At 43.9% G+C, this 27153-nt stretch overlaps 1 protein-coding gene across 1 annotated transcript in view; it reads right to left on the minus strand.

Annotated features, from left to right (window-relative positions):
• The window catches only part of ruvbl1 (RuvB-like AAA ATPase 1), a 53218-nt gene extending 26610 nt beyond the window's left edge, over positions 1–26608 (minus strand). The window contains exons 1-7 of the mRNA XM_078209989.1: positions 26293–26608; positions 19536–19622; positions 18859–18991; positions 12534–12685; positions 9963–10052; positions 7693–7842; positions 1924–1987 (exon numbers count right to left, since the gene is read on the minus strand). Of these exons, the coding sequence (XP_078066115.1) occupies positions 1924–1987; positions 7693–7842; positions 9963–10052; positions 12534–12685; positions 18859–18991; positions 19536–19622; positions 26293–26433 (817 nt within the window). The 5' untranslated portion in view covers positions 26434–26608. The remainder of the gene's footprint in view (positions 1–1923; positions 1988–7692; positions 7843–9962; positions 10053–12533; positions 12686–18858; positions 18992–19535; positions 19623–26292) is intronic.
• Between the last annotated feature and the right edge of the window lie 545 nt (positions 26609–27153).

Genomic DNA, 27153 nt, shown 5'->3' on the forward strand with positions numbered 1-27153 from the left:
GATTATCTTGGATGCAGAGGCAGAAACCAAACTTGGGCTGGTTAAATCTGAAGGTCAAACTACAGGAGTGGAAGATGAATTCATTCCTTGCAGAGAAATTTAGGTGAGATGTACAATTGGGCAGGCAAATAGCAATATTGACAAATGTAAAGTTTTGGTATATTAGACAATAAAGTTATCAACATAGCATATAATGGAGAGGCCAAACTGGTAAAGAGCAACTTAGAAAGGCACCTGGGAAGAACAATGGATTCATCATTTCCACGGTCAGCCAATATGAAGAAGTTTAAAAAAACAAATAGAACACTAGATAAAAGTCTGTAGAGTTCATACTGGAGATTTTCCATGCAGAGAATTTTTGAAAAATATTTTCTTTCCTGGGATGTGGGTGTTGCTGGGAAGGCCTGCTTTGTTGCCCATTCCTAATTGCCTTTGTGAAGGTGATGCTGAGCTGCCTTCTTTAAATGCTGCAGTCCATCTTCTACAGGTATATCCAGAGTACTACTTGGAAGGGAGTTCCAAGAGTTTGACCCAGCTACTGTGAAGAAATAGCAATATACTTCGAAGTCAGGATGGCATGAGGTTTGGAGAGAACTTGCAGGTGTTCCCAGGTTTCCTGTCCTAGTTGGTACAGCTTGCAGGTTTGAAAGGTACTGTCAAAGGAGACTTGGTGAGTTGCTGCAGTGCATCTTTGAGATGGTACACACTGCTGCCACTGTGCATTGGTGGTGGAGGGAGTGAATGTATTAGTCAGACTGATATACTTGAGGATACTCGAGTGGGCAAAGGAGCAGAAGAGAAGGGATTGTACTGAAAGCCAATTAGACTGATCCCAAATGCAAAGGGACAGCTTATGAGAAAAATTAGAGGAGCTTAAATTCTGATAAGAGAGGTGGTTATGGGGTGACTTTGCTCAGGGGTGCAAGATATCAAATGGTACATAAAATTATCACTGGAAATATGAAGGGGAAAGTTAGAATAACCCACCCGCAGTACTGTAAAACATGGAATATTTTACCACAAGTGGTTACTGAAGTAGAAAGTACAACATCTCTAAAATGGAATTAGACAAATTTTGAAAAGGAAGAGAATGAAAGGATACAGGGAAAAGGGATTAGAGCAGATTGCTTCAGATGAAGTGTTAATACTGCCACAGGCGGAATGGGATGAGTGATTTCCTTCTGTGCTATAACTTCCATGATTCTAATATGACTTCAAAGTAAGTCAGAGCAGTAGGGCGTAAATTTAAATTAACACAAAGTACATTTAAACATATTAATATGTTCTTTACTCAGAATCTTAAAGGTTTTGAATCATCTACTCAGTCAGCTAATAAAGACAAAGACTTTCGAGGCATTCAGAATGTTAGATGACAAGATACGACAGGCCTTTGCTTGGCTTCAGATTCTTCTTATGCACACAGAAATTAGTATTCACTTCTGGTGTTTAAAAGAAATACAAATCTATGGAACTGTGCTCCAAATTCTGACAACCTACTAAAATACAAAACATTTCACCATGATATGTTCTAACTAAACACAGAATTTCTATCAATTTGGCTGCTTCCTTAAATGTCCACATTTCTGCACCAGTGTGTTTAAAAAAAAACAAAAATTACCATAAAGGTGAAAAGAAATTTGGAGATTCTTTGAGGTTTTGAAGTTGAATTGGATATTGGATTGTCGAGAATGAAGGGCTTTAGATTTAACAGCTTTTACAATTCCCTTTTCATGTATAATGAGGAGATTCCAGTTTATAGGTTATCAGAATCTCACGGATGTCATGCGATGGGTTGCATGCCCATAATCTGAAACCTGCACAAGGACACTCTGATCAAAGGGACACAGACAGCAAGTGCTTGGGTCCTCAGGAAAACTGCATTTTAAATTTAGGGCTGTGTTCAGCATTCGCTGTGAGACGCACCTGTGATTTCGGTCTTCTTTGGTTTCATTAGCTGGCCCATCATGGAAAGGATGTCCTGGCCTCCCTGGATCAACACAAATTAAGAACCAAAGTCAAATCAGCCCTGGTAGAACCCACTGAAAGTCAGGGACTATATCTGGAACACTTAAATAGAAATCGCAGAGATAAAAAGACAAGAAATTCAAAAGCTGGAAATCTGAAATAAAAAAGTGGAAAGGCAAGATCGTTTAGTCAACATGTAATAAAGATAATAAACTTGAAATTGCACTGTAAAGTTAGTATACACAGAATAGGTGCTTGTTCCCATTGGATTCTGCCACTGGATCAATGATCATCTCTCTCTGCATTTCACTTCAGGTTATAGGCTCACTTGTGAACAAGTGCCTCTGCCATCCATGACCTGATTATGGATTTCACTGATGTCATGACTCCAATGGAAACCTGATTCATGAGTGGTGACACCTTGCCACTAACTGAATTTGATTCACCACCTGCCTTGCCCAAATCATTGCAATGGCTGTCCCTAGACCATACCATTGGACTTTGGTGCATCACTATTCCTTTGGCTCCTTTGAATATCTCACTTTGTTTTACCCCTCATTTCTCCCATAAAATCCTCTTTTTCTACTGCTCCCCAAACCCTACCTAGAGTTTCTGATCAAAATAGCCTCATGCCATCTTCCATTAGCCTTTGCAATCTTCTATTCACCCGTGGTGATTTCAATTTCCATTTCAACTCTCAGTGGTCCATCTTCAAACCTCCATATAAATTCAGACATTTAAAGTTCATTTTTAAGTGTCACAAGTAGGCTTACATTAACACTGCAATGAAGTTACTGTGAAAATCCCCTAGTCCCCACACTCCAGTGCCTGTTCGGGTACACTGAGGGAGAATTTAGCATGGCCAATGCACCTAACCAGCACGTCTTTTGGATTGGAGGAGGAAACTGGAGCACCTGGAGGAAACCCACGCAGACACGGGGAGAACGTACAGACTCCGCACAGACAGTGACCCAAGCTGGGAATTGAACCCGGGTCCTTGGCGCTGTGAGGCAGCAGTGCTAACCACTGTGCCACCGACAAGGACTTGCTTTAACATTTTATCTGAAGGACCATTTTTGTTCATATCTCAGAGTGGAGTTTGAGGTGATGAGGTGAGAGTGCAGCTCACTCAGTCCTTGCTGGTATTAGATTGAAGAGGACAAGTTTACAATTTCTTGGGTTTAAATCAGACCTGAGACACTGGACTATTGCTAATTGATTACCTGTGGAGAATCACACTTAAACCCTGTGCTGACATTGGTTAGGTATGCAGGAAGACAGTTCTCAACACCACACCACTAGTTTGTCTTGTTTGAATTCTACAAGCCTGGAGATTTGGAAAGGGTTGCTTTCAGACACCATGGCTATGCTAAATAAATTCTAAATCAGATCAGCAAAGTTAATATCAGCTACTTGCAATATATGTTAATTAACAGGAACCTGAATTTAAACTTAACTGGTCATCATGTGCCCAACAAGTTGATGTGATGCGTCTGATGTGTGGGTGAAGAATCACAGAATACTAGTGCAGAAGAGGCCCTCTGGCCCATCGAGTCTGCACCGACACATGAAAGGCCCTGACCTGCCCACCTAATCCCACTTGCCAGCACTTGGCCCCTATCCTTGAATGTTATGGCCAAGTGCTCATCCAGGTACTTTTTAACGGATGTGAGGCATCCCGCCTCCACCACCCTCCCAACCAGTGCATTCCAGACAGTCACCGCCCTCAAGACAGTTACCATGTGAACGCTAGTTTACTTCTCCTTAGAAGCCTTTATTTAAGATGTTATATCAGGACACTTGGAGAAACTGAAGCCAATCAGGCAGAGCCAACATGGTTTTGTGAAAGGGAATTCATGCTTTACCAATTTACTAGAGTTCTCTGAAGGAGCCACGCGTGTTGTGGATAAAGGGAAGCAGCCGGTGGATGTACTGTCCTTAGACGTCGAGAAGGAATATGATAAGGTGCCACGCCAAAGGTTACTGTGGAAAATAATAGCTCATGGTGTAAGGGGTGACATATTGGCATAGATTGAAGATTGGCTGGCTAACAGGAAACAGTTGGCATAAGTGGCTCTTTTTCTGGTTGGCAGGATATGAAAGTGGTATGTCACAGGGATCGGTGCTGAAGTCTCCACTTACAATTGATATAAATTACTGATTAGAAAGTATGAAGATATGGTTGCTAAATTTGCTGACAACTCAGATCGGTAGGAAAGTAAATTGTGAAGCGCACATAAGGAGGCTACAAAGAGACATACGTTAAGTGAGTGGACAAAAATATGGCAAATGGAGTATAGCTGGGTAAATGTGAAATTGTCTATTTTGGCAGGAAGAATAAAGAAGAAGCTTGTTATCCAAATGGTGAGAGATTGCAGAGCTGAGGTGCAGAGGGATCTGGGTGTCCTACTGCATAAATCACAAAAGGCTAGGATACAAGTGCAACAAGTAATTAGGAAAGCTAATAGAATGTTATCATTTATTGTGAGGGGAATTGATTACAAAGGTAGGGAAGTTATGCTTCAGTTGTACAGGGCATTGGTAAGTATATCTGGAATATTACATACAGCACTTATTCAAGGAAAGATGTAAATGCATTAGAAGCGGTTCAGAGAAAGTTTACTGGACTAATACCAGGAATGGGAGGGTTGTTTTATGAGGAAAGGTCAGAGAGGTTAGGTTAGGAGGAGTAAGAGGTGACCTTTTAAGAGGTATTGACAGGGAGGGATGTGGACTGGATGTTTCCTCCTTTCAGAGAATCTAGAACTAGAGATCACGGTTCAAAAATAAAGGATCGCTCATTTAGGATGGAGAAATTATTTATTTCAGTGTCGTGAGTCTTTGAAACTCTCTTCCTCAAAAGGCAGCAGAAGCAAAATCTTTGAATATTTTTAAGGCATAGGTAGATATTCTTGATTGACCAAGGGTTGAAAGGTTATCAGGGGTAGGCAGGAATGTGGAGTTAAGGTTACAATCAGATCAGCCATGATCTTATTGAACGGCAGGGCAGGCTCAAGGGGCTGAGTGGCCTACTCCTAATTCATCTGTTTGTATGTTCATTTTCCACCTACATCGCTGGCTAGCAGCAATACAAGAGAGAGAGGCAAATGTGAAGTCTCTCTCTGTCAGTACGCAGCCACTCCATCGGCAAGTCGGGGAGGCACAGTGGTTAGCACTGTTGCCTCACAGCTCCAGGGACCTGTGTTCAATTTCTGGCTTGGGTCACTGTCTGTGTGGAGTTTGCATGTTCTCCCCGTGTCTGAGTGGGTTTCCTCCGGGCGCTCCAGTTTCCTCCCACAGTCCAAAGATGTGCGGGTTAGGTGCATTGGCCATGCTAAATTGCCCCTTAGTGTCCCGGGATGCATAGGTTAGAGGGATTAGCGGGGTAAAAATTGTGGGATTAGGGCCTGGGTGGGATTGTTGTCGGTGCAGACCTGATGGGCCGAATGGCCTCCTTCTGCACTGTAGGGTTTCTATAACCAGGCAGTAAGCCTTCAGCTCGGCCTCCCTATGATGACACATGGAAACTAAGACCATTGTCAAAGGACATTTATCTCCCAGATGTGCAGACCCACCAGCATGGGGACACACCCTGGCACTCATAAACCAAATTCCCAGTGATGGTTAAGTAGCTCCACCTGTCTTGTTGATACCCTGGGAGTGTTGCAGGCTACGGGAGAAAAACCTGATTAAAAATCTGGGAGCCTTTCATCTTTCCAACTACTCCTGCAACCAGTGCCATAGTTAGTGCTTTGCACTCTCTTGGACTCAATCCGACAGATTGAGTGGGAGTGCATGACATTTAGGCTATCTAGGGTCTCCCTAAGTTTTGCCCAGTTTGCACTGGAGGATACTCCAGTTTCATTACAGACTGTTAACACAACATAGGAGGCAAGAGTTACCAGTGATAAGCCCAACTTGAATAGCGCAGAGGATAGGTGCTTCAGGCTGTGTCCAATGATAGGAGGGACCATCGTGTCCCACTGATCATCCACCACCCACCAAATCAGTAAGCCCTCAATGAGTAAATGTGCTGATCCGCCATGGTCCCAGCTGCTTTAACACAAGAGTTGATGATCACAACGCAAACCATTGTCTTACGAGACAGAAGGCTACCATACTTATGGTCACCGAAAGGCTCCATATTATGCATCAAAGACAAAACGTTTGAATACATCTCGCTTTATATTGTGAATTAATTTTGGAACGTAAGTAAATGAAAAAAACCATTCAAAAGCAACAACTCCCTAGAAACAGAATGAAATAATTGACCAATCCAGCTGAAGTACTTTGGTGTTAGGTCGAGGGGAATACCTGCCAGGACCTCAGGAGAACTCATTGCTCTTCTTCAAACAGTACCACGAGTTCCATCATGTCCACCCAAACACGCAGGTGAAATGTTTAATCGAAAAAGCACCATGTGTGTCAATGCACCACTCCCCCAGAACTGAACTGGAGTGTATTCCTGAATTATGCACCGATATTTTACTGTAGGATACGAACCCCTCTAATAAAAATAAAGAAAGTTCCATTTCTGTGCCCAAGTCTCCAATCTATCTATATCCTGTTGTATCCTCTGGCTATCAGCAACTCCACCAATCTTGTCATCTGCAAACTTACTAATCAGACCCCCCACATTTTCCTCCAGATCATTTATATATACTACAAACAACAGAGGTCCCGGCACTGATCCCTGCAGAACACCACTAGCGACAGATCTCCATTCTGTCTTCTATAACCAAGCCAGTTCTGTATCCATCCAGCCAGTCCACCCCAAATGCCATGTGGTTTTAGTTTTTGTACCAGTCTGCCATGTGGGATCTTGTCAAGCACCTTACTAAAGTCCATATAAACTACATCCACAGCCCTTCCCTCATCAATTATCTTTGTCACCTCTTCAAAAGATTCAATCAAGTTGGCGAGACGTGACGTTCCCTTTAGAAAACCTTGCTGCCTGTCACTACCTAATCTAGGGACAATACTTCTAAACAGACTAACATACACAGGATTCTGTAAACACAAACTAAGGTTGAAGTTAGAATCAAAAGTGGCCACAAGAACATAACAATTCTACAGCTCCAATCATACTAAATTAGCAAATTTCAAAGTCCAAGTATGTTAAACTGATAGCTGGGGTAGTCCTAGAGTGTCAGCTTGACACAAGTCGGTTTCATTCTATTGCTAAATTAGAAGGTTGTGGATTCAAGCCTCACGCCAGAACATGTGCTCATGTTCTAGACAGTAACAGAGTGTTAGTTACCCTGTTGGATGTGCTGACCTTCAGGTGGGGTGTTAATCTCAGGTCCTATTTGCCTATTCTGGTGAAAACTGAATATGTCAAAGGCATTTATGGAGAGGATGGGAAGACTCTTTGACACACTGGTCAACAGCTCTCTCGTAACCATCACCATCAAAAGATGATCATCTGACCGCTCAGCTTACTAGCTGGATTGAGAGAACTTGCTGGCGCAGAATGGCTGTTGTATTTGCCGACATAACAAACCAGTACAAATCTAAAAGAAATTCATTCATTCACTTTTGTGGAAGTTCAATATAATGCAATGTGCAGATGCAAACACAAGCATTTATTAACTTTAGTATTCTTAACTATAATGCATTTCCCAAAGCAAGCTTTTCATATTTCATGTTTTAACTTTTTTTTGCTATTCTCTTTTGTGTTAAGTGACTGAGGTGCAGAGTGAGCCCGAGCAATGCTGTATTCATTACCTGCGGTCTTGCGTTTGCTACATCTAGATCGTGCAGTGTCACGTCCTGTATGATCTCTTTCTTCTTGTGGACATCGCCCTTTGGCAGAGGAACGTACTCTTCAGCTTCAAGGTCAAATTCCGTAGCGTACGTATCACACCTGCCCTGCCTCTGTGAAGAAAAGTCCAGGATGAGGGGGGAATAAAACAGGTGCGCTGTCAGCTTACCTGACAGACTTCAGGTTGAAAGAAAGACAGTGGAGATGGGGGAGGCTGCCGACACACAATTATGGCATTGACAGGCTTTTGTCAACACATTGCAACTGTCTTTCTCATTTTTGGCAAGCAAAGCCAGCCCACCTGCCCATCTCGATCCTTGCCAAAACCACTTAGCTTCCCAGCAAGTCGGCCTTCTTTTTTCCCTAGATAATACTACCTCTAAATTTGCTATTCTTACTAAAGAAACTGATGCAACAGATAACATTAACTACAGTTCAGTGAACATGTTACGGTTACTTTGTAGCCGGATGTCCCCACACGCGATAACTTGTTCTGATAAAACGTACAGCAACTTTTCTTAATCATTTAAAGCTCTTGTTCCCATGATTGACTAATGCATAGATTAAAAATAATACTGAAAAGAGAAGGCATTAATTTTTCTCTGTGCCAATTTTCTCCCTTCCTGCACTCTTCTAAAGGTGCTGCTAAAATATGGGCCCTACCTGACCAGGCACCACTCTGCAAGCACCCTTCATCTGCTAAATCCAGACACTTTGCATTGGTACATTATTCAACTGTGTTGAGCATCACAGCCAAGCCCAATTTGCTCTTTCGCTCATGTCCACACATGCACACTCTGAGCAGGAATCACTGCATAGTTATCAAAGGTAAACATCCTGGCCAACCTTTTTGTCTCTTTATCCCCAGGAGCATTGAGGCTAAATTTATCATCCATAACACTCCCTTCCTGATGGCAGCACTGACCGGAAATTGAGCCTTGGACTTCACTTTACTCATTCCTTTATCACTATCCCATCAGGGAAGCATTTTTTGAAACCACTTTAGAACTAGGAATTTTACATGGCATCAAAATCTTCCATTTGCCGTTCCCAGCACCCCCCGCCCACCTTGTATTACAGCACAAGCCAGTTCTCTGCAGCCCAGGAAAGACATGGCTTTAAACCAGACTAGGTCTAAGCTCCTAAACCACAAATGGTTAGGACCATATTCACCACACCCTATCAAAGGCAATTAGGGATGGGCAATATATGTTGGCCTCAGACAGTTATTCCCACATCCCATGAAAGAAAAAAAACAAAGTTGATTTTTAAAATCCCACATTTGAGTGTAAACAAAGCAATATGATCAAGAAAGTTTAATTTTCAGTTTTTGCACTGCCTTCGAACATAAAATACTTGCTTTCCCACACCCCTTCAAGCCATTTGGAGGTGGTGGCCTAGTGGTATTATCGCTAGACTATTAATCCAGAAACTCAGTTTATATTCTGGGGACCCGGGTTCAAATCTTGCAACGGAAGTTGGTGGAATTTGAATTTTAAAAAAACCTTGAATTAAGAATCTACTGATGACCATGAAGCCATTGTCGATTGTTGGAAAAACCCATCTGGTTCACTAATGTCCTTTAAGGAAGGAAATCTGCTGTCCTTACCTGCTTTGGCCTACATGTGACTCCAGAGCCACAGCAATGTGGTTGACTCTCAAATGCGCTCTGAAGTGGCCTAGCAAGCCACCAGTTCAAGGGCAACTAGGAAAGGGCAATAAATACTGGCCAGCCAGCCATGTCCCACAAATGAATAAACAAAAGACTCAAGCAACGTGAACTTGTTCTTGCACCTTACTATCTCCCAACAGGGGTTAGGTTTTCCATTATTTACATTTGGAATTAACCAGCAATGTCCTTGCACCCACATCTACACACACCCACATGCACACCCACACAGTAAAATACTGAGCCAATACTGATGATCTGCACATAATTTCCATCAATTGTCAAGCTTATTTTTATTTGAGCTTTTGACGTTACCTAACCTATCCATTTTCAAGTTTTCTGGGGAAAGAAAATCTCAACAAATTTTCTGAGAAGCATTTAAACGTGGAGCCTGACCCCCAATTGTTCCCTGCCCAATGAACAAATGCACCAGAGGGGTGATGCACAACGCCCAATTAATCTTGCAGTCAAAGACCAACATGTGGATTTTTAAAAATCTATTTAATCCCATGTCAACAACGCTATTGCAATTACATTCTGGAAATCATTTAGAAAGGTTTCTACCTTCACAGCCCCGCTATTGGCTTCAATGTAAATCACATCTCCAACCTCAACACGCTCCTTTTGCAGGCTCTCATAGATGCTAGGGTCAAGCTGAAACACACAACATACCACATTAGAAATACAGCATCAAGACTTATCTAAGAAAAAAAACATGCACAGAAACATTGTTATCCTTAACCTTACATGAAACTTAATTAATAGCCAGTCCAAAAGGAAAACAGAGACTGAACAAACATTTATTTTAAAAACTGGGCTCCATTAACAGCATAGTGAGTAAAAGCACTGCTCTTGAACCATTTAGAACAGGATAGTCCTATGTTCAATCGATCTTAGAGTCATAGAGGTTTACAGCATGGAAACAGGCCCTTCGGCCCGACTAGTCCATGTTGCCCTTTTTTTAAAAACCCCTAAGCTAGTCTCAATTGCCCGCATTTGGCCCATATCCCTCTATACCCATCTTACCCATGTAACTGTCTAAATGCTTTTTAAAAGACAACATTGTACCCGCCTCTACTACTACCTCTGGCAGCTTGTTCCAGACACTCATCACCCTCTATGTGAAAAAATTGCCCCTCTGGACACTTTTGTATCTCTCCCCTCTCACCATAAACCTATGCCCTCCAGTTTTAGACTCCCCTACTTTTGGGAAAAGATATTGACTTTCTAGCTGATCTATGCCCCTCATTTTTATAGACCTCTAAAGGATCACACCTCAGCCTTCTACACTCCAGAGAAAAAAGTCCCAGTCTATCAAGCCTCTCCTTATAACTCAAATCATCAAGTCCCAGTAGCATCCTAGTAAATCTCTTCTGCACTCTTCCTAGTTTAATAATATCCTTTCTATAATAGGGTGACCAGAACTGTACACAGTATTCCAAGTGTGGCCTTACCAATGTGTTGTACAACTTCAACAAGACGTCCCAAGTCCTGTATTCAATGTTCTGACCGATGAAACCAAGCATGCCGAATGCCTTCTTCACCATTCTGTCCACCTGTGACTCCACTTTCAAGGAGCTACGAACCTGTACCACTAGATCTCTTTGTTCTGTAACTCTCCCCAACGCCCTGCCATTAACTAAGTAAGTCCTGCCCTGGTTTAATCTACCAAAATGCATCACCTCACATTTATCTAAATTAAACTCCATCTGCTATTCGTCAGCCCACTGGCCCAATTGATCAAGATTCCGTTGCAATCTGAGATAACCGTCTTCACTGTCCACTATGCCAGCAATCTTGGTGTCACCTGCAAACTTACTAACCATGCCTCCTATAGTCTCATCCAAATCATTAATCTTCTGTTCTAAGTTGCCTGATCTCAGATAGTGCTACAGTTCATTGCTGCTCTAGCAACAGTGTTCATTCTCCTCATCACGATGCAGGGAATCCTGATGAAATGAGTGTTCAGGCACTGTGTGAAGGTATCAGGCTCGGTTGTGATAAATAATCTGCAAACACTGTCTAGGAATACGTGAAGAATGGTCATTTGGGTACCTAAATCAGAGAGACAGTACTTTCTAAAGAGTGAAGGACAGATGGGAGAGCTTTCGGAGCACTACCCCTTCATCAGATGAGTCACTCACCTTCATCACTCACCTGATGAAGGGGCAGTGCTCCGAAAGCTCGTGCTACCAAATAAACCTGTTGGACTTTAACCTGGTGTTGAGAGACTACTCACTGTGCCCACCCCAGTCCAACGCCGGCAACTCCACATCATTCTTAATCAATGGAAGCACTGACCAGAAATGCTTTCGTAAGTCAGTACCACATACGGCTTCTGATAAAGTAAACGTAAACTGACACTATGAAGGGCCAGGCTGCTTTATTAAAAATCAAGGTGCTCATAATGTTCACATTTGGTCTATATTGCACGTTAGTACAAATGAATAGGACAACTGGGTTATGCTAATGGAAGTCAAATTCTGTCTTTGAATATATATAATTTATTGCACATTTGCATTTCAGTCAGATTCTACCATTTACTCTACTTACAGGTAAAAGTCAGTGACTGGGTAAATAAAATTTGAATTTATTGCTCAAGCTTCAAATGTTTTCCTGGATTAAAAACAAAGCATTCTCCATCCACTTTCCCATGAGGTTACAAGCCAGTGGCCTTGTCTGAGAGTTTTTGGTGTTCTATTCTAAGTCATTGCCTCCAATTGCTGTTGTCAGATCTGTACCCATCAGGATTACACCCTCGAGTTATACAGCACAAAACGCTGTCTCTGGACACAAGCCAAGTTCATAATGACCCAACTTCGATAAAGACAAAGGTCCACAGCAATAACAATGCCCAACATTCCCTCAAATCCGGGTCGAATTACGTGACATTTCTGAAACCTGTCAAATGACTTTGTGACATCACTCGATATAACTGTACTGTAGCCGGTAACCTACATTTTCTGCAGTGATTTATTTTATAGATCGCATCCCAGGTTGGCAACAGATTGAAAGATAACATATTCACATCAGAAAAAGTCATACAGCCTCTTTCCCGAACTTTACCCTTTGCTAAAAATATAGACCAGCACTCCTGATTTAGCATGATGAATATATACATATAATTTTCCATACCTTCAGCTGCTTGGTGCCTTTTGCTGTCTTTAGCCCAATGATAACATGGCTGACTGTCTTTCCATAACCACCCATGGGATTCTCCGTCTCACAAGGGGTCAGTTCTGTGACCTCGCCTTCATAAACCTCCTTAGTCTCTTTTATCCTTAGGCCTGAAAAAACATTTGAAATGTTAATTGCAGCCAATAAATCAAATAAATGTTAGGTGGGGGGAAGAAAACAGAAAAGAAAACTACAAGATGCCTTTGCTTCAAAAAATTAGAGTCTTCACTTCCTCTGTGATCCTGGGCGAGCAGCGAGTGTTTGTCACTAATACAAGAATCATTGCCAAGTTTGTCATCCAGTAAAGGTTTGCTAAAGAGATGCGTTTATGCTGCAGTCACGGGTGTCTCACTATCACCACGACCTTAGAAGTTCATGAGTTACAGGAGCAGCATTAGGCCATTCAGCCCATCAGGTCCGCTCCGCCATTTGATCATGGCTGATATGCTCCTGATCCCCAGTTTTCTGCCTTCTCCCCATAACCCTTCAACTCATTACCAATTAAAAATCTGATTAACTCCTCCTTAAATTTACTCACTGTCCCAGCAACCACCGCACTTCGGGGTAGCGAATTCCAGATTCACAACCCTTTAGAAGAAGTAGTTTCTCCTCAACTCTATGTTTTTAATTTGCTGCCCCTTATCCTAAGACTATAACCTCTCATCCTGGACTGTTCCACCAGCGGAAACATCCTCTCCACATCTACTTTATCCATACCTATTATCATCTTGTATACCTCAATATGATCTCCCCTCATTCTTCTAAATTCCAGAGAGTATCAGCCTAAACTGTTCAATCTCTCTTCACATGACAAACCCCTCATCTCTGGAATCAATCCAGTGAACCTCCTCTGAACTGCCTCCAATGCTACTACATCTTTCCTCAAATAAGGAGACCAAAACTGTGCGCAATACTCCAGATATAAAAAAGGATTTAGTGTTGAAGAAGATCGGATTTTAACCTGTACCCCAGCTTAAGTGAATAGGAAATCACGGTTCAGCACGGAACCCAGTGCATCACATTTCTGATGACTTCCCAGATCCCTTTACTGGACCACGAATAGGGTTGTAGCAGTAATCTGGCACAACAGCTGAGGAAATTCAGACCCTTACCATTCAGACAGGGAAGAAACAAAGTAATACATGACTAGAGTCAATTACAAATGTGTATGCAGTTTCGATTTGGATTCCAATATGTTGGCAAAACAGCGAAAAGCAAAAGTGCTTCCCCTAAACCAAGAAGAAATGCTCATCGGTAATTAAGGATAAGGCACAGAGCACACAGAAATTAGCTCGACACTATAGCAAGAAAGCCAAAAGGTACCAGGTTCGAAATGCTGCTCTGTGCTGTACAATAGGTACTCCTGGGCTAGTCTGACTAAAGTAAAATCGCAGTGTTTCTGCTCTCAATCAGAATCCAACAACATCTACTGGAAAGTACACATGGATGTGACATAAAGGTGGTCAGATGAAGGCAGGATCAAGCCTGGTTGTGTTTCTATTAGTGGTCTTGTGCCCTGCCTACGCTTCCTGTGCTTGTTTCATGTCGTGAATGGCAAGTCACCAGGTGCTAGGATTCTTAGTTTGTAATCTTACCACTGTATGAACCGACATCTTCAGGGAAGATGTGTTTAAAAAACCTGAGTCATATGGGGAAAATCGGGGACAATTATGAATTTAATTATCAAAGGTTGTTATTATCAGTCAAGCTTATGGCAACCACACTTCACAATCCTTTTAGAAACACCGACATTGCTTCTGGCATCTTAGGATAACATTGGAAGATTTGCTCAATAGCTGGATTTAGTCCGAACCAGGTGGATCAGAGGCTGAAAGCGACAGAGAGATGCTCCACTAAAACATCCCAATCTTTCACTAGGCCCGTTATTTGTTCGCAAAGTTCCACCATTCTGACATTCAGAAAATGCGCCGGTCTATCAATGAGGCTGGCTGTATAAGCGATTTAACTCCACTGCTTTTATCTCTCAACCTGACAACAATGCTGACAACGGTTTCATCTGTGAGCTTGAATTACTGAAACCTCTGACAGGGCACGTCATCACTTCAAGGAAATATTGTGGGCTTCTCTCCTTTTATTTCTCCTCGAGTTTTTAATTTGACAGCTACATAAAGGGTAGTCAAAGCCAATCACTTCATTTTTCTCAGAATCAATGGGTCAACACTGCTTTTACTTTGTTGGGGAGATTAAGCAACATCCCCAGGCAACACTGTGGAGCAATGACTTTTGGCGCACAGTGGCAGAAGGTGGCTCCGTGACTGAAATCTCTACGGCCAAGCTACTGATCCCAGCCTCCAGGAATCTGCCGGGTGTCAGTCTGGCTTACTCCTCGCATCTCGAGGTGGCTCACTGGAAATTGGCAGCGCATTGACCATGGAATAGGAACCTTCTGTGACACAAAGGCAACAAGAATTGCAAGAAACGTTAACAATTTAAAATAATTTTGCCCCACCCTTTATATTGCTAGAGTACAATAATGTACAAGAAAAGTTATAAACCTGTGCTTCAATAGGCACTTGGGAAAGAGCTTTCCATGTACTAATAGTGTGGAGTGGGAAGAATTCTTCTAACTTCCTTGTGTTCATAATCAGATGTGGAGAGATGCCAGTGTTGTACTGGGGGGGGGGCACAGTCAGGAGTCTCAACACCAGGTTAAAGTCCAACAGGTTTATTTGGAATCATGAGCTTTCGGAGCGCTGCTCCTTGATCAGGTGAGTGGAGAGATAGGTTTCACAAACACGGCATACGTAGACAAAGACACGATTGCAAGATAATGGTTGGAATGTGCGTATCTGTCGTCCTTTCGGGATCTTGTCTGCTTTCTTGCATCTTTGTAGAAACTTGATGTGTGTGTCAATACTCGCATTCCAACCATTATCTTGCAATCGTGTCTTTGTCTATATATGCCATGTTTCTGAAACCTACCTCTCCACTCACCTGATGAAGGAGCAGCGCTCCGAAAGCTCGTGATTCCAAATAAACCTGTTGGACTGTAACCTGGTGCTGAGACTTCTCTCTGTTCATAATCAGAAAATGCCAACAATCTTTCTCTATGATACCTCTTGAATTTCCATAACTTTCGGAAACCTCTATTTGATTCACCTTTAACCTTTACTATTCCAGTGGTGAGGCTTGTCGCTGTGGAGCTGGGCTTGTGCATGCAGGAGTAGGTCGTGTGAACTGAAATGTCTCTCCAGCATGGTGGTCATGCCTTTCCTTCTGCTTTTCCTGTCTCCTTCCCACTCTTGCTTTGACATGTGGATGCAGTAAATCCAGGTGAGAACTGAGGTCGCCAAGCGCAAGAACTGAATGGGCTCAATCAATCCAAGCCTCTGCAGCGGCTCCAACTCCTCCTCCTTTACCTTTCAAGGCACAGAGCACTGAACTGGACTTGAAAAGCGAGGAGTAGCCTGAGGGTCCACAAGCAGTTTACCTGCAGTGACCATACAACGCATCCAGTTCATCTTTGAAAACCTCAGGATGTTTCTGAATGACATCCTATCACCTGTGTGTGCGTTATCTCAGCCCAGTCCAACTGAACTTCACTGAGCCAGTCACGCATTAGTAAACTCGGCCCTTCCCCTTTTACCACCAGGAGTCGTGCTCTTGCTTCGTGGCTGTTTTATATAACGTCCACTTCGAAAGCTCCAAGCAATGGTATAGTCCGTAATTTGATCCCTGCCTGAGTGAGGGCAGACACCTGCCTAGAGCCCCAAGTCTTTCTGCAGGTTTCGTCTGTGATTACTGATGTAGAGGCTCCTGTGTCCACCTGTTTTTATTTTTTCCCACTGATTTTTATTTTGGCAGACAGGCTCTGCGCTCAGCTCACTCACACTGAACATGTTGTAAGAGCACTCCTCTTCCAGCTCTGTGCTTTCCAGGTGGTGCGCAGCCGACTGAAGCTCCTTTGAACTTGAATTTCCCTGCCCAGCCTTTGAATTGCTCAGAGCACCCCTGCACATTTTAGCCAAATGCCTCTTTTTTTTGCAACTGTAACAGTGTCCATGAATTTGTAATTATTTGCATAGTGAGTCTCCCCACACACGAAACATTCCACTGCGTTTGCCCTTGTGTTTCTGCCTCTTTCCTCACTTGATGCATTGCACCCATCTGTGCACCACCATTGGCCATTTGAATATCTTTGGTATTATTGGCAGCCATTTCCATACCTTGAGAAATTTCTAGTGCTTTCTCAAGTCAGAGTGGCTACAACCAGCCGTACGCTGTCCTCATTAATGCCACAGACTAATTTGTCTTGGGGCATGTCCTCTACCACTGCCCCAAACACTCAACGTTCAGTGAGTTGACGTAATGCAGCAACAAAGTTAGCTACAGAGTGTCCCGCCTCACAAAAAGGAACATGGAATTTAAACCGCTGGACAATAACTGAGGGCTTGGGATTGTGGAGAGTCCGAATGTTTGCAACTAAATCCACAAATGAAACATCCCCCAGTTTCTGTGGTGTTGCCAAATTCTTCACTAGATTGTAAGTCTTCGAGGGGAGGCGGTGGCATAGTGATATAGTCACTGGACTAATAATCCAGGAACCCAGGATAATATTCTGGGAACCCGGATTCGAATCCCACCATGGCAGATGGTGAAATTTGAATTTTTTTAAAAATTGGAATTAAGAGTCTCATCATAGCCATGAAACCATTGTCGACTGTCGGAAAAACCCATCTGGTTCACCAATGTCCTTTAGGGAAGATACTGAAGAGTACTGAAAGGCCTGGATAGAGTGGATGTGGGGAAGATATTTTCATTAGTGGGAGAGACGAGGATCCGAGGGCACAGTCTCAGAATTAAGGGAAGAACCTTTCGAACTGAGATGAGAAGGAATTTCTTCAGCCAGACTGTGATGAATCTATGGAATTCATTGCTACAGAAGGCTGTGGAGGCCAGTTCATTGAGTGTATTTAAGACAGAGATAGATAGGTGCTTGATTGAGTTTATTTAATAGTCACAAGTAGGCTTACATTAACACTGCAAAGAAGTTACTATGAAAATCCAATAGTCGCCACACTCCGGCGCCTGTTCGGGTACACTGAGGGAGAATTTAGCACGGCCAATGCACCCTAACCAACACGTCTTTCGGGCTGTGGGAGGAAACCGGAGCACCCGGAGGAAACCCACGCAGACACGGGGAGAATGTGATACTCCACACAATAGGGACACAAGCCAGGAATCGAACCCGGGTCCCTGGCGCTATGAGGCAGCAGCGCTAACCACTGTGTCACCGTGCCGTAATTGGTAAGGGAATCAAAGGTTACAGGGAAAAGGCAGGAGAGTGGAGTTGAGAAACTTATTAATTGCCTTTCCTACACAATATTATCCAACTCCCTCTTGAATTTGTCCCCACTGTCTCCCTGTCCACGTATCCATCACATTGTGTGTGAAGATTAAGCCTAAATTGTTCGCCTACTTCCTGCTTCTGAGTTTGCTTGAGTTAGTAGTGAATAATCACATTGGGCATCAGAATATAAGCAAAATAATCGAGAGAGAATTAAACCACACACATCTGACTTACAAACTTACACCTCATTGTGATCAATATCAACTTTCAGCAAATAAAGTTTATTTATTAGTCACAAGTAAGGCTTACATTAATAGTGCAAGTGAAGTTACTATGAAAATCCCCTAGTTGCCACATTCCGGCGCCCGTTCGGGTCAATGCACCCTAACCAGCACGTCTTTCAGACTGTGGGAGGAAACCGGAGCACCCGGAGGAAACCCACGCAGACATGGGGAGAATGTGCAAACTCCACGCAGACAGTGACCCAAGCTGGAAATTGAACTTGGGACCCTGGCGCTGTGATGCAGCAAAGCTAACCACTGTGCCACCGTGCCACCCCTGTACATGTACAAATACACGTACGATTACAAAGTATTGCAGTGTCAAGTTTTCAGATGCAGACAAACTAAAGATGCACTTGGTCAGAGCATCCACAGGCTACTGTCAGTTTCAAGATTCCACACGTGAAACGGAATTAAAGGATTCAATATCTCTCCCATGGGATTTCTGGAGCACTTAAAACAACTCAGAAAGAGATTCTCAGCAATACTGTGCTGCTAAACAGAATAGTATTATATGTTTTAAAGCCGAACAGTTCAGCCACTGTTCTTTGGAACTCTCCCTTAAAATTACTGAACTATTCTAAATTATATAACTTCCTATATAAAATCGGCCAGAATTTAGTGCCATACCAGAAGCTTTCTAGTAGTTGCAAGATGCAAACAAAGAAATGCTTTAAAATATCGTACTCACCAATTGCTCGTCTGAAGTTTTCCATTAATACTTCAGTTTTCTTGATTTCAAATGAATAGACTTCGCTTCCCACCATGGGACAAAATGGGACTTTGTTTCCCAGCTCCTGTGCAATGGCCAGAGCTAAGGCTGTCTATAGGAAAATAAAGCACATTCACTGAACACTCTTGTGCAGCATTAAAGGGAAAGTCAAACTAGGGACAGCAAATTAATCTTTTTTTATATTAAAATAATTATTAAAAATTTTTTATATTAAAATATTTTATATTAAAATAGTTATTAAAATAGTTATTAAAGTTCAACCAACAATTCTTTTTTGAAAATTCAAATATCTCAGCACAACAAAGCTGCTGTACGTCAAAAAAGCAAGACTTACATCGCGCTGGATTCTATAAATGAGCCAAGCTTCACGTGTCAATGGTGGTAATTTCCACTGAGTACTGGAAACATTCACAAGGCACACTGCAGGCCGCAGCCAGATGTAAAATGAATTCAGACATTGAGAACCGCACATTTTTCTATTGGATTAGCTCAGCGAGAATCAAATGCTCTGGACTAATTGGAAGCCAAATTGGAGAAGTCTTTCATTTATAAAACTCAAAACGCAGGGATGAAGGAGGCCAAATCCCCTCGGCATTTCGAACATAGCTAACTGCTGAGCCAACTGGTTACTGTACCTTGCCAGTTCCTGGAGGTCCGGCCAACAAAATAGCCCTGCCAGCCATTTTCTTACTTTTAATCAGCTCCACTATAATCCCACAAGCCTACAGAAAAAAAGGGAAAAAACAAAAGTCAGTACTTTTATTTGTGACCTTAACATATCCTAGAAATTGTATTGCAGTTAGTGTGAAATTATGCTGTCTAAACTACATCACTTTCCCCTCAGTGAGGATCCACACATTCCTTATTTTTTTCTAAACTTTATAGTGATAGTTTTTTGGGGTTTAAGTACAGTAGCTAAGTACAGTGTAGAAGAACAAGGCATGCCACTTCACAATTTGCATTTTAGCTGCAAATTAATTTTGTACAATTCATTTAACTATTTAAGTTGGGGCAACAAAACTATTAATAAATAACTTCAAATTATTAAACATATCCCCAGAGATAGAGATCGGGAAACAAGATGGGGGTGGAGTGATGTCCAGTTAGATGGATTGAAAATGTCATGTACAGGCTCAGAAAATAATCAAAAGACTAACAATACGTCGGAGTAAAATTGCTGACTCATATAAAATAGCATGGTCTGAGACTCCATCCACGCGTGAGCTGAGTGGAGTGTGAGGTTTGCTTAGCCAAGGAAGCAGCAAGGGCAGGCGCTATGTTGTTGCATCATTTTACCAAGGGTGCCCACCAGCCAGGATATCAACTCCTTACTGCCACCAATAGGTTACATGTATCTGGACCTCAGATGAGCGATTATCTGCAGTCTGCGGCAGACCATGATGGGAGGTGCCAACAGGTCAGAAGGGGCCAACGAAAGTGTTAAAAGAAATTATTCCTGTTAAAACTCCTTGTGGGGCAGGAGCAGCAGAGTCGGCTCTGAGGACAAGCACCTGCGCCTTCCCATTCCAACCCTGCCCCCCCCACCCATCCCCCCCCACCACCCACCGCACCCCCCCCCCCACCACCCACCCACCCACCACCACCCACCTGCCGCCGCCTCCAACCCCCACCACCACCCACCCACCCAATCTCCAGGCTGTTCAAAACATGGTCGCTGTTGAGCAGAAAAGATAAGGCTGTGTTTGAAAATCATCTCATCCAGATCCCCTCCTCCTAATAATTACCAAAGTCTGTTCCCAAAGATCACTGACTGCAGCCGTGATTCATAGAAATCATCAGCATAGAACCCCTACAGTGCAGAAGGAGGCCATTCGGCCCATCGAGTCTGCACCGACCACAATCCCACCCAGGCCCTACCCCCACATATTTACCCGCTCATCCCTCTAACCTACGCATCTCAGGACTCTAAGGGGCAATTTTTAACCTGGCCAACCAACCTAACACCCACATCTTTGGACTGTGGGAGGAAACCGGAGTACCCGGAGGAAACCCACGCAGACACGAGGAGAATGTGCAAACTCCACACAGACAGTGACCCAAGCCGGGAATCAAACCCAGGTCCCTGGAGCTGTGAAGCAGCCGTGCTAACCACTGTGCTACCGTGCCACCCCATTCTGGGAATATTTCTGTAAAGGTGGCTCTGGCTCTGCCATTAAGATTAATTGGATCTCCATGTCTTTGGACTCTCTTCTAGTGGTTAGGATCTCCTTCTCGAGTTGCTGTATGGTTTTTGCCCATCGAGGGACACCATAGACAATCTTCACAGCAAATTCAGTAAGTGCAAGGAACAGTAGCACCCGCTGCACATGGCCTTTTTTAAAAGCCTTTGATTCTGCCAACTGCAAAGTCTTATGAAGTATGATCCTTAAATTAGATTGCCCTCAGAAATTTGGCACCACCCTGTCTGCTCCAGAATGACACCAAATCTCTTCTCGATTTCCTTTGCTGCAATACTGCACCCACAGGCATGGAGATTATCTACAGAACAGTTGGAAAAATGTTCATCATCCAGCACCTTCAATATAAAACTTCACCAACCTCACTGAGCTTCAGTATGCTGATTTTCATTAATCAAATAAATCAAATTAACAAACTGTGGGATAAATTAAAAATGCAGTTTCCTGGAGGGATACTGCATCAATTTAAATAGAGTCTCAAAGAAAACTCAAAACAGCAAAACAAAATGTGATTAAAGGGATGGATAATGCATCCCAGTTTCCACTGGACCCACTCGGCACGGAGGGTCTCGATGGTGCCAGCAGACACCACGTTCTCCCTTTCCAGGGACACCCGACAGCCAATATAGATCCGAAGGAGGGACAAACAGTCGGGATGGACAACCCCCTTGACCACCTGGACCTATTAATGGCCAGCTTAGCTAGGTCCAGGTGCAGGCCCATGGAGATGTCCACCTCCATTAGGGGTGCCTGAAGATCAGGAGCTTGGGGCTGAAGTGCAACAAAAAGTAACAGATTTTTCAGGAAATTAAAAAAGGGATGTAGCCTCGGACAACTTGCAAATACGTGATCCACAAGACTGCAAAAGGTACATGTTGGGAGTCTGTGAACCAATGAAACCTATGGTTACATGGGACTGCTGCATGCAATACCCTCTACCCCAGGTCCCTGATGGTATGGGGGAGGACTCCCACATCGAGAGCCCTCCACCAGGGACCTCTGCCACCGGATGGCAACAAGGCACACCAAGGTATGTCTGGCGGGCAGGCAAAGGCAAGGTGGAGAAAGGTGTACGGCAGCAGCCCATACAGGAAACTGTTCAACACCGAGATGACACTTGTGTGCGCACTTATTCTGGAACTGAAGTTATTGCTGACTCTTTCTCTGAAGCACATGAAAAAATGGTCCTTTCATTAAATATCTGGAAAACCAAGGGCCTTTTCCAACCAGCTCCCACAGACAAACACCTGGGGAGGCGCTGGCCTAGTGGTATTATCGCTAGACTATTACCAGAAACTCAGCTAATGTTCTGGGGACCTGGGTTCGAATCCCACCACAGCAGGTGGTGGAATTTGAATTCAATAAAAAATATCTAGAATTAAGAATCTACTGATGACCATGAAACCATTGCCGATTGTTGGAAAAACCCATCTGGTTCACTCATGTCCTTTGGAGAAGGAAATCTGCCGTCCTTACCTGGTCTGGCCTACATGTGACTCCAGAGCCACAGCAATGCGGTCGACTCTCAACTGCCATCCAAGGACAACGAGGGATGGGCAATAAATGCTGGCCATCCAGCGACACCCATGTCTCACAAATGAATAAAAAAACCTCTCCGTAGATTAAGATCAATGGCGATATCCTGGAAGGTATGGACCATTATCTGCATCTTGGGAGCCTCCTCGAGAGTTGAAATTGGATTTGGGTAAGATCCACAATAGAGACGAGTATGTGGCAAGTTTGGGAGAAAGGCAATGTAGAGACCCCTCCTCAAAATGTAGATGACAGGCAGAATGATGGGAGAGAGGAGTATTGACAAACTGGCTCTAAAGATAAAAACTCACTGAAACCATGATCATGATTGACATCCGCAGGATGCCCAAAGAGCTTCACAGTCAATGAAATACACTCATGAAAGTATGTAAATTATGTAAACTGCGGCAGCCAATTTCCACACAGAAAGGTCCCACAAACAATAATGCAATGTCTCTCATTCATTTTTGGTAGTGTTTTGGCCATGTCGCCAGGATAATTCCCTGTCCCTCTTCAAATAGTTTTACATCAGCCTTACATCCTTTACTAATTCATCCGAAGGACAGCACCTTGGACAGGGCAGCACTCTCAGTCATGGAGTTTCATAGCACAAAAAGAGGACCTTCAGCCAGTGTCTGCCCCGGTCATGAAGCAACTATCTATTTTAATGCCATTTTTCAGCACTTGGCCTGTAGCCTTGTACGCTATGGCGTTTCAAGTGCTCATTTAAATGCTTCTTAAATGTTTTGAGGATTCCTGTCTCTGCCTTTTTGGGCAGTAAGTTCCAGATTCCCACCATCCTCTGGGTGAAACAGTTTTTCCTCAAATCCCCTCTTAATCCTCTGCCCCTTACCTTAAATCTATGACCCCAGGTTATTGAGCCCTCTGCTAAGGGGAAGAGTTTCTTCCTATCGACCCTATTTACATCCCTCATAATTTTGTATACCGTAATCAGTTTCTCCCCCGCACCCCTCCAGCCTTCTCTTCTCTAAGGAAAACAACCCCAGCCGAGCAAGCCTCCCTTCATAGCTGAAACACTCCAGCCCAGGCAACATATTGATGAATCTCCTCTGCCCCTTTAGTGTGGCGACCAGAACTGCATACAGTGCTCCAGCTCCATCATTCCCTCTTGCTCTTATATTCTATGCATCGGGTAATAAAGGCAAGTCCAATATGCCTTCTTAACCACCTTATCTACCTGTCCTGCTACCTTCAGGGATCTTTGAATATGCACCCCAAGGTCCCTCTGGTCCTCTGTACTTCCTTTCGTCCTATAGTTCACTGTATATTCCCTTGTGTTGTCAGTTCTCCCAAAGTGCCTCAGCTTAAACTTTTCAGGGTTAATTTCTACTTGCCACTGTTCTGCCCATCTATGTCATCCTGTAATCTAAGGCTTTCCTCGTCGCCATCTATCACACCACTAATTTTCATGTAATTTGCAAACTTGCTTTCCGTACCTCCCACATTCACATCTGGATCATGAATGTACACTGCAGACAGTAAGGGACCCAGCACCGATCACTGCAGTACACCATTGGTCACAGGCTTCGAATCACAAAAATAACCTTTGACCATCACTCTATATTCCATGCCTTGGCTAATAAAGGCAAGTGTCCCAAATGCCTTCTTGGCCACCTTTCTTACCTGTCCACTTGGGTAGCAAAAACAGGAAGGCAATTATTATTTGAATGGGTGTAAATCGAAAGAGGTGGATACTCGGTGAGACCTTGATGTCCTTGTGCATCAGTCGCTGAAAGTAAGCATGCAGGTATAGCAGGCAGTAAAGAAGACCAATTGTATGTTGGCCTTCATAGCAAGAGTAATTGAGTAGAGGAATGGGAATGTTTTACAGCAATTGTATAGGGCATTGGGGTGGCCTCACCTGGAGTATTGTGTGCAGTTTTGGTGTCCTTCTCTGTGGAAAGATGCTTTTGCTATAGAGTGAGTGCAGCCAACCAGGCTGATTCCTGGGATGACAGGACTATCGGTTAAGATTATATTCATTGGAGTTTAGAAGAGAGGGGGGGATCTCATAGAAACTTATAAAATTATAACAGAGTAAGACGAAGTATGGACGGCACGGTGGCACAGTGGTCAGCACTGCTGCTTCACAGCTCCAGGGACCTGGGTTCGATTCCCGGCTTGGGTCACTGTGTGGAGTTTGCACATTCTCCTCGTGTCTGCGTGGGTTTCCTCCGGGTACTCCCGTTTCCTCCCTCAGTCCAAAAGATGTGCGGGTTAGGTTGATTGGCCATGCTAAAAACAATTGCCCCTTAGTGTCCTGAGATGTGTAGGTTAGAGGGATTAGCGGGTAAATATGTAGGGATATAGGGGTAGGGCCTGGGTGGGACTGTGGTCGGTGCAGACTCGATGGGCCAAATGGCCTCTTCTACACTGTAGGGTTTCTATGATTCTATGAAGACAGGGTAGATTCAGAAAAAAATGTTCCCGATGCTGGGAGTCCAGAATTACGGGTTATAGTTTGACGATAAGGGGTAAACTTTTTAAAACGGAGAATCACAGAATCCTACAGTGCAGGAGGAGGCCATTCGGTCCATAAAGCCTGCACAACACAATCTCACTCAGGCCCTGTCCGCGTAACTGTACATATTTACCCTGCGAATCCCCTGACTTAAGGGCAATTTAGCATGGCCAACCATCTAACCCGTACATCTTTTGAGGCAAGGAGAAATTCTTCACCCAGAGTGTGGTGAATCTGTGGAATTCACTATCACTGAAAGTGGCTGAGGCCAAAATATTGCACAATTTCAAAAAGAAATTAGATATAGTTCTTGGGACTAAAGGGATATTTGGGGGGTGGGGGGCGGTGTGTAGACAGGATCAGGATGTTGAATTTGATGATCAGCCATTACCAGAATGAGTGGTGGTGGATGAGGCTCGAAGGGCTGAATGGTCTGCTCCCGTTCCTATTTTCTATGTCCTGCTGCCTCCAGGGATCTTGCTCTGCATAAAATGGGTCAGGTTTCCTACATTGCAGGATTCGGAGGAACTCCAGCAGTGATGCCTGGAACTGAAATGATTGGCAACAATTGTGCTAGGTCTGACTCCCATTGATGAAGGAGACAGTCATCGACTTCGGGATGCGTAGTGGAGGACATGCCCCCCTCCACACTGATGCGAAAGATGTGCAGTAGACTTCACGCTGATGCGATAGATGTGTGGGTTAGGTGGATTGGCCATGCTAAATTGCCCCTTAGTGTCAGGGGGACTAGTTAGGGTAAATGCATGGGGTTATGGTCTGGGAGGGTTTGTGGTCGGTGCAGACTTGATGGGCCGAATGGCCTCCTTCTGCAGTCGGGATTCTATGACTTGGATTTGATTGGGATTTTCACAGTAATTTCACTGCAGTGTTAATGTAAGGATACCTGTGTCACTAATAAATAAACTTTAAACACATGTATTGGGATACAGTGAAAAAAACCACAGACTATAAGCCGTTGGGGCAGAAGGAGGCCATTCGGCCCAATCTAGTGAATCATGTATTTAATTTGACTGGAAAGGGGAGAAGCCTTGATTTAGTGAGAGGCGCTACAGGAATGCAGCCTCTTGTTTTTATAGTTGATCCTACGTGTTTGGGGGAGGGGGTTATGTTCCAAGCCGCTGGAAGCAGGCGGTGAGAGGGCCCCTGCTAGTCACCCACCTCTCTGGCGTTCTCCTGGCCCACCAGCCCGGCGGCCGCCACCTTGGCCAGGCCGCTCTCATCCAGGCCCAGCCCCTTCACATGGCTGTGACTGGCGATCCGCTGGGTCTTGGTGGTGCTCTTCACCTCCTCGATCTTCATGGCTCGGCGCTGAGTTGGGTTGGGTTGGTTTTGCTCGCTATCTCTCTCTCCCCGGCCTCCCTTCACTCTAATCCGCTGGCCTCCTGAGTGGCGGCGCGTGTTACCAAGCGCGGCGGCGGCGACAACACCGGCCTAACTAACCCCATGGTGCGGGGCAACGCCCGCCCTCTGCGCCGATTGGTCCGACGAGCCGTCAGTCAACACAGTCGTTCAGTTCATTGGTCAATCAGCGGGACAGCCCGCCCCCCAGCAGGTTTGGTGTCACCGACTTCCGGCTCCGTCGCTAAGGGGCGGGTCTAAACACCCGGAAGTACAGTTTCCCTGTATTACTATTGGCTGTTCATGTTCGTTTGTGATTGGGCAATGGCACTGTCAATCACAGCCTTACCCTCAGCAGTCCAAGGAACATACTGGAGAATAACTTTATATTAAATTACAAAGAATACTGTGACTTGTTGCACTAGAGGACATTTATGGCTCTGAAAGATTATTATACTCTAATCAAGTATTCTGATATTTTAAAATTCACATTTATAATTTAAGAATTTATATCATCTTTACAATACATACTTTAAACTTTAATACATGCAAAAAGCTATTATGTAAAAACAACTAGACCCTAAAACTGTAAAATGTTGCACAGAAGGTGGTGGGAATTCACTGCCTCAAAGGGTGGTGGAGATGGGAACCCTCACAACATTGCAGAAGCATTTAGACAAG

This window comes from Mustelus asterias, chromosome 3 (assembly GCF_964213995.1).
Source record: "Mustelus asterias chromosome 3, sMusAst1.hap1.1, whole genome shotgun sequence".
NCBI classification, from domain to species: Eukaryota; Metazoa; Chordata; class Chondrichthyes; order Carcharhiniformes; family Triakidae; genus Mustelus; species Mustelus asterias.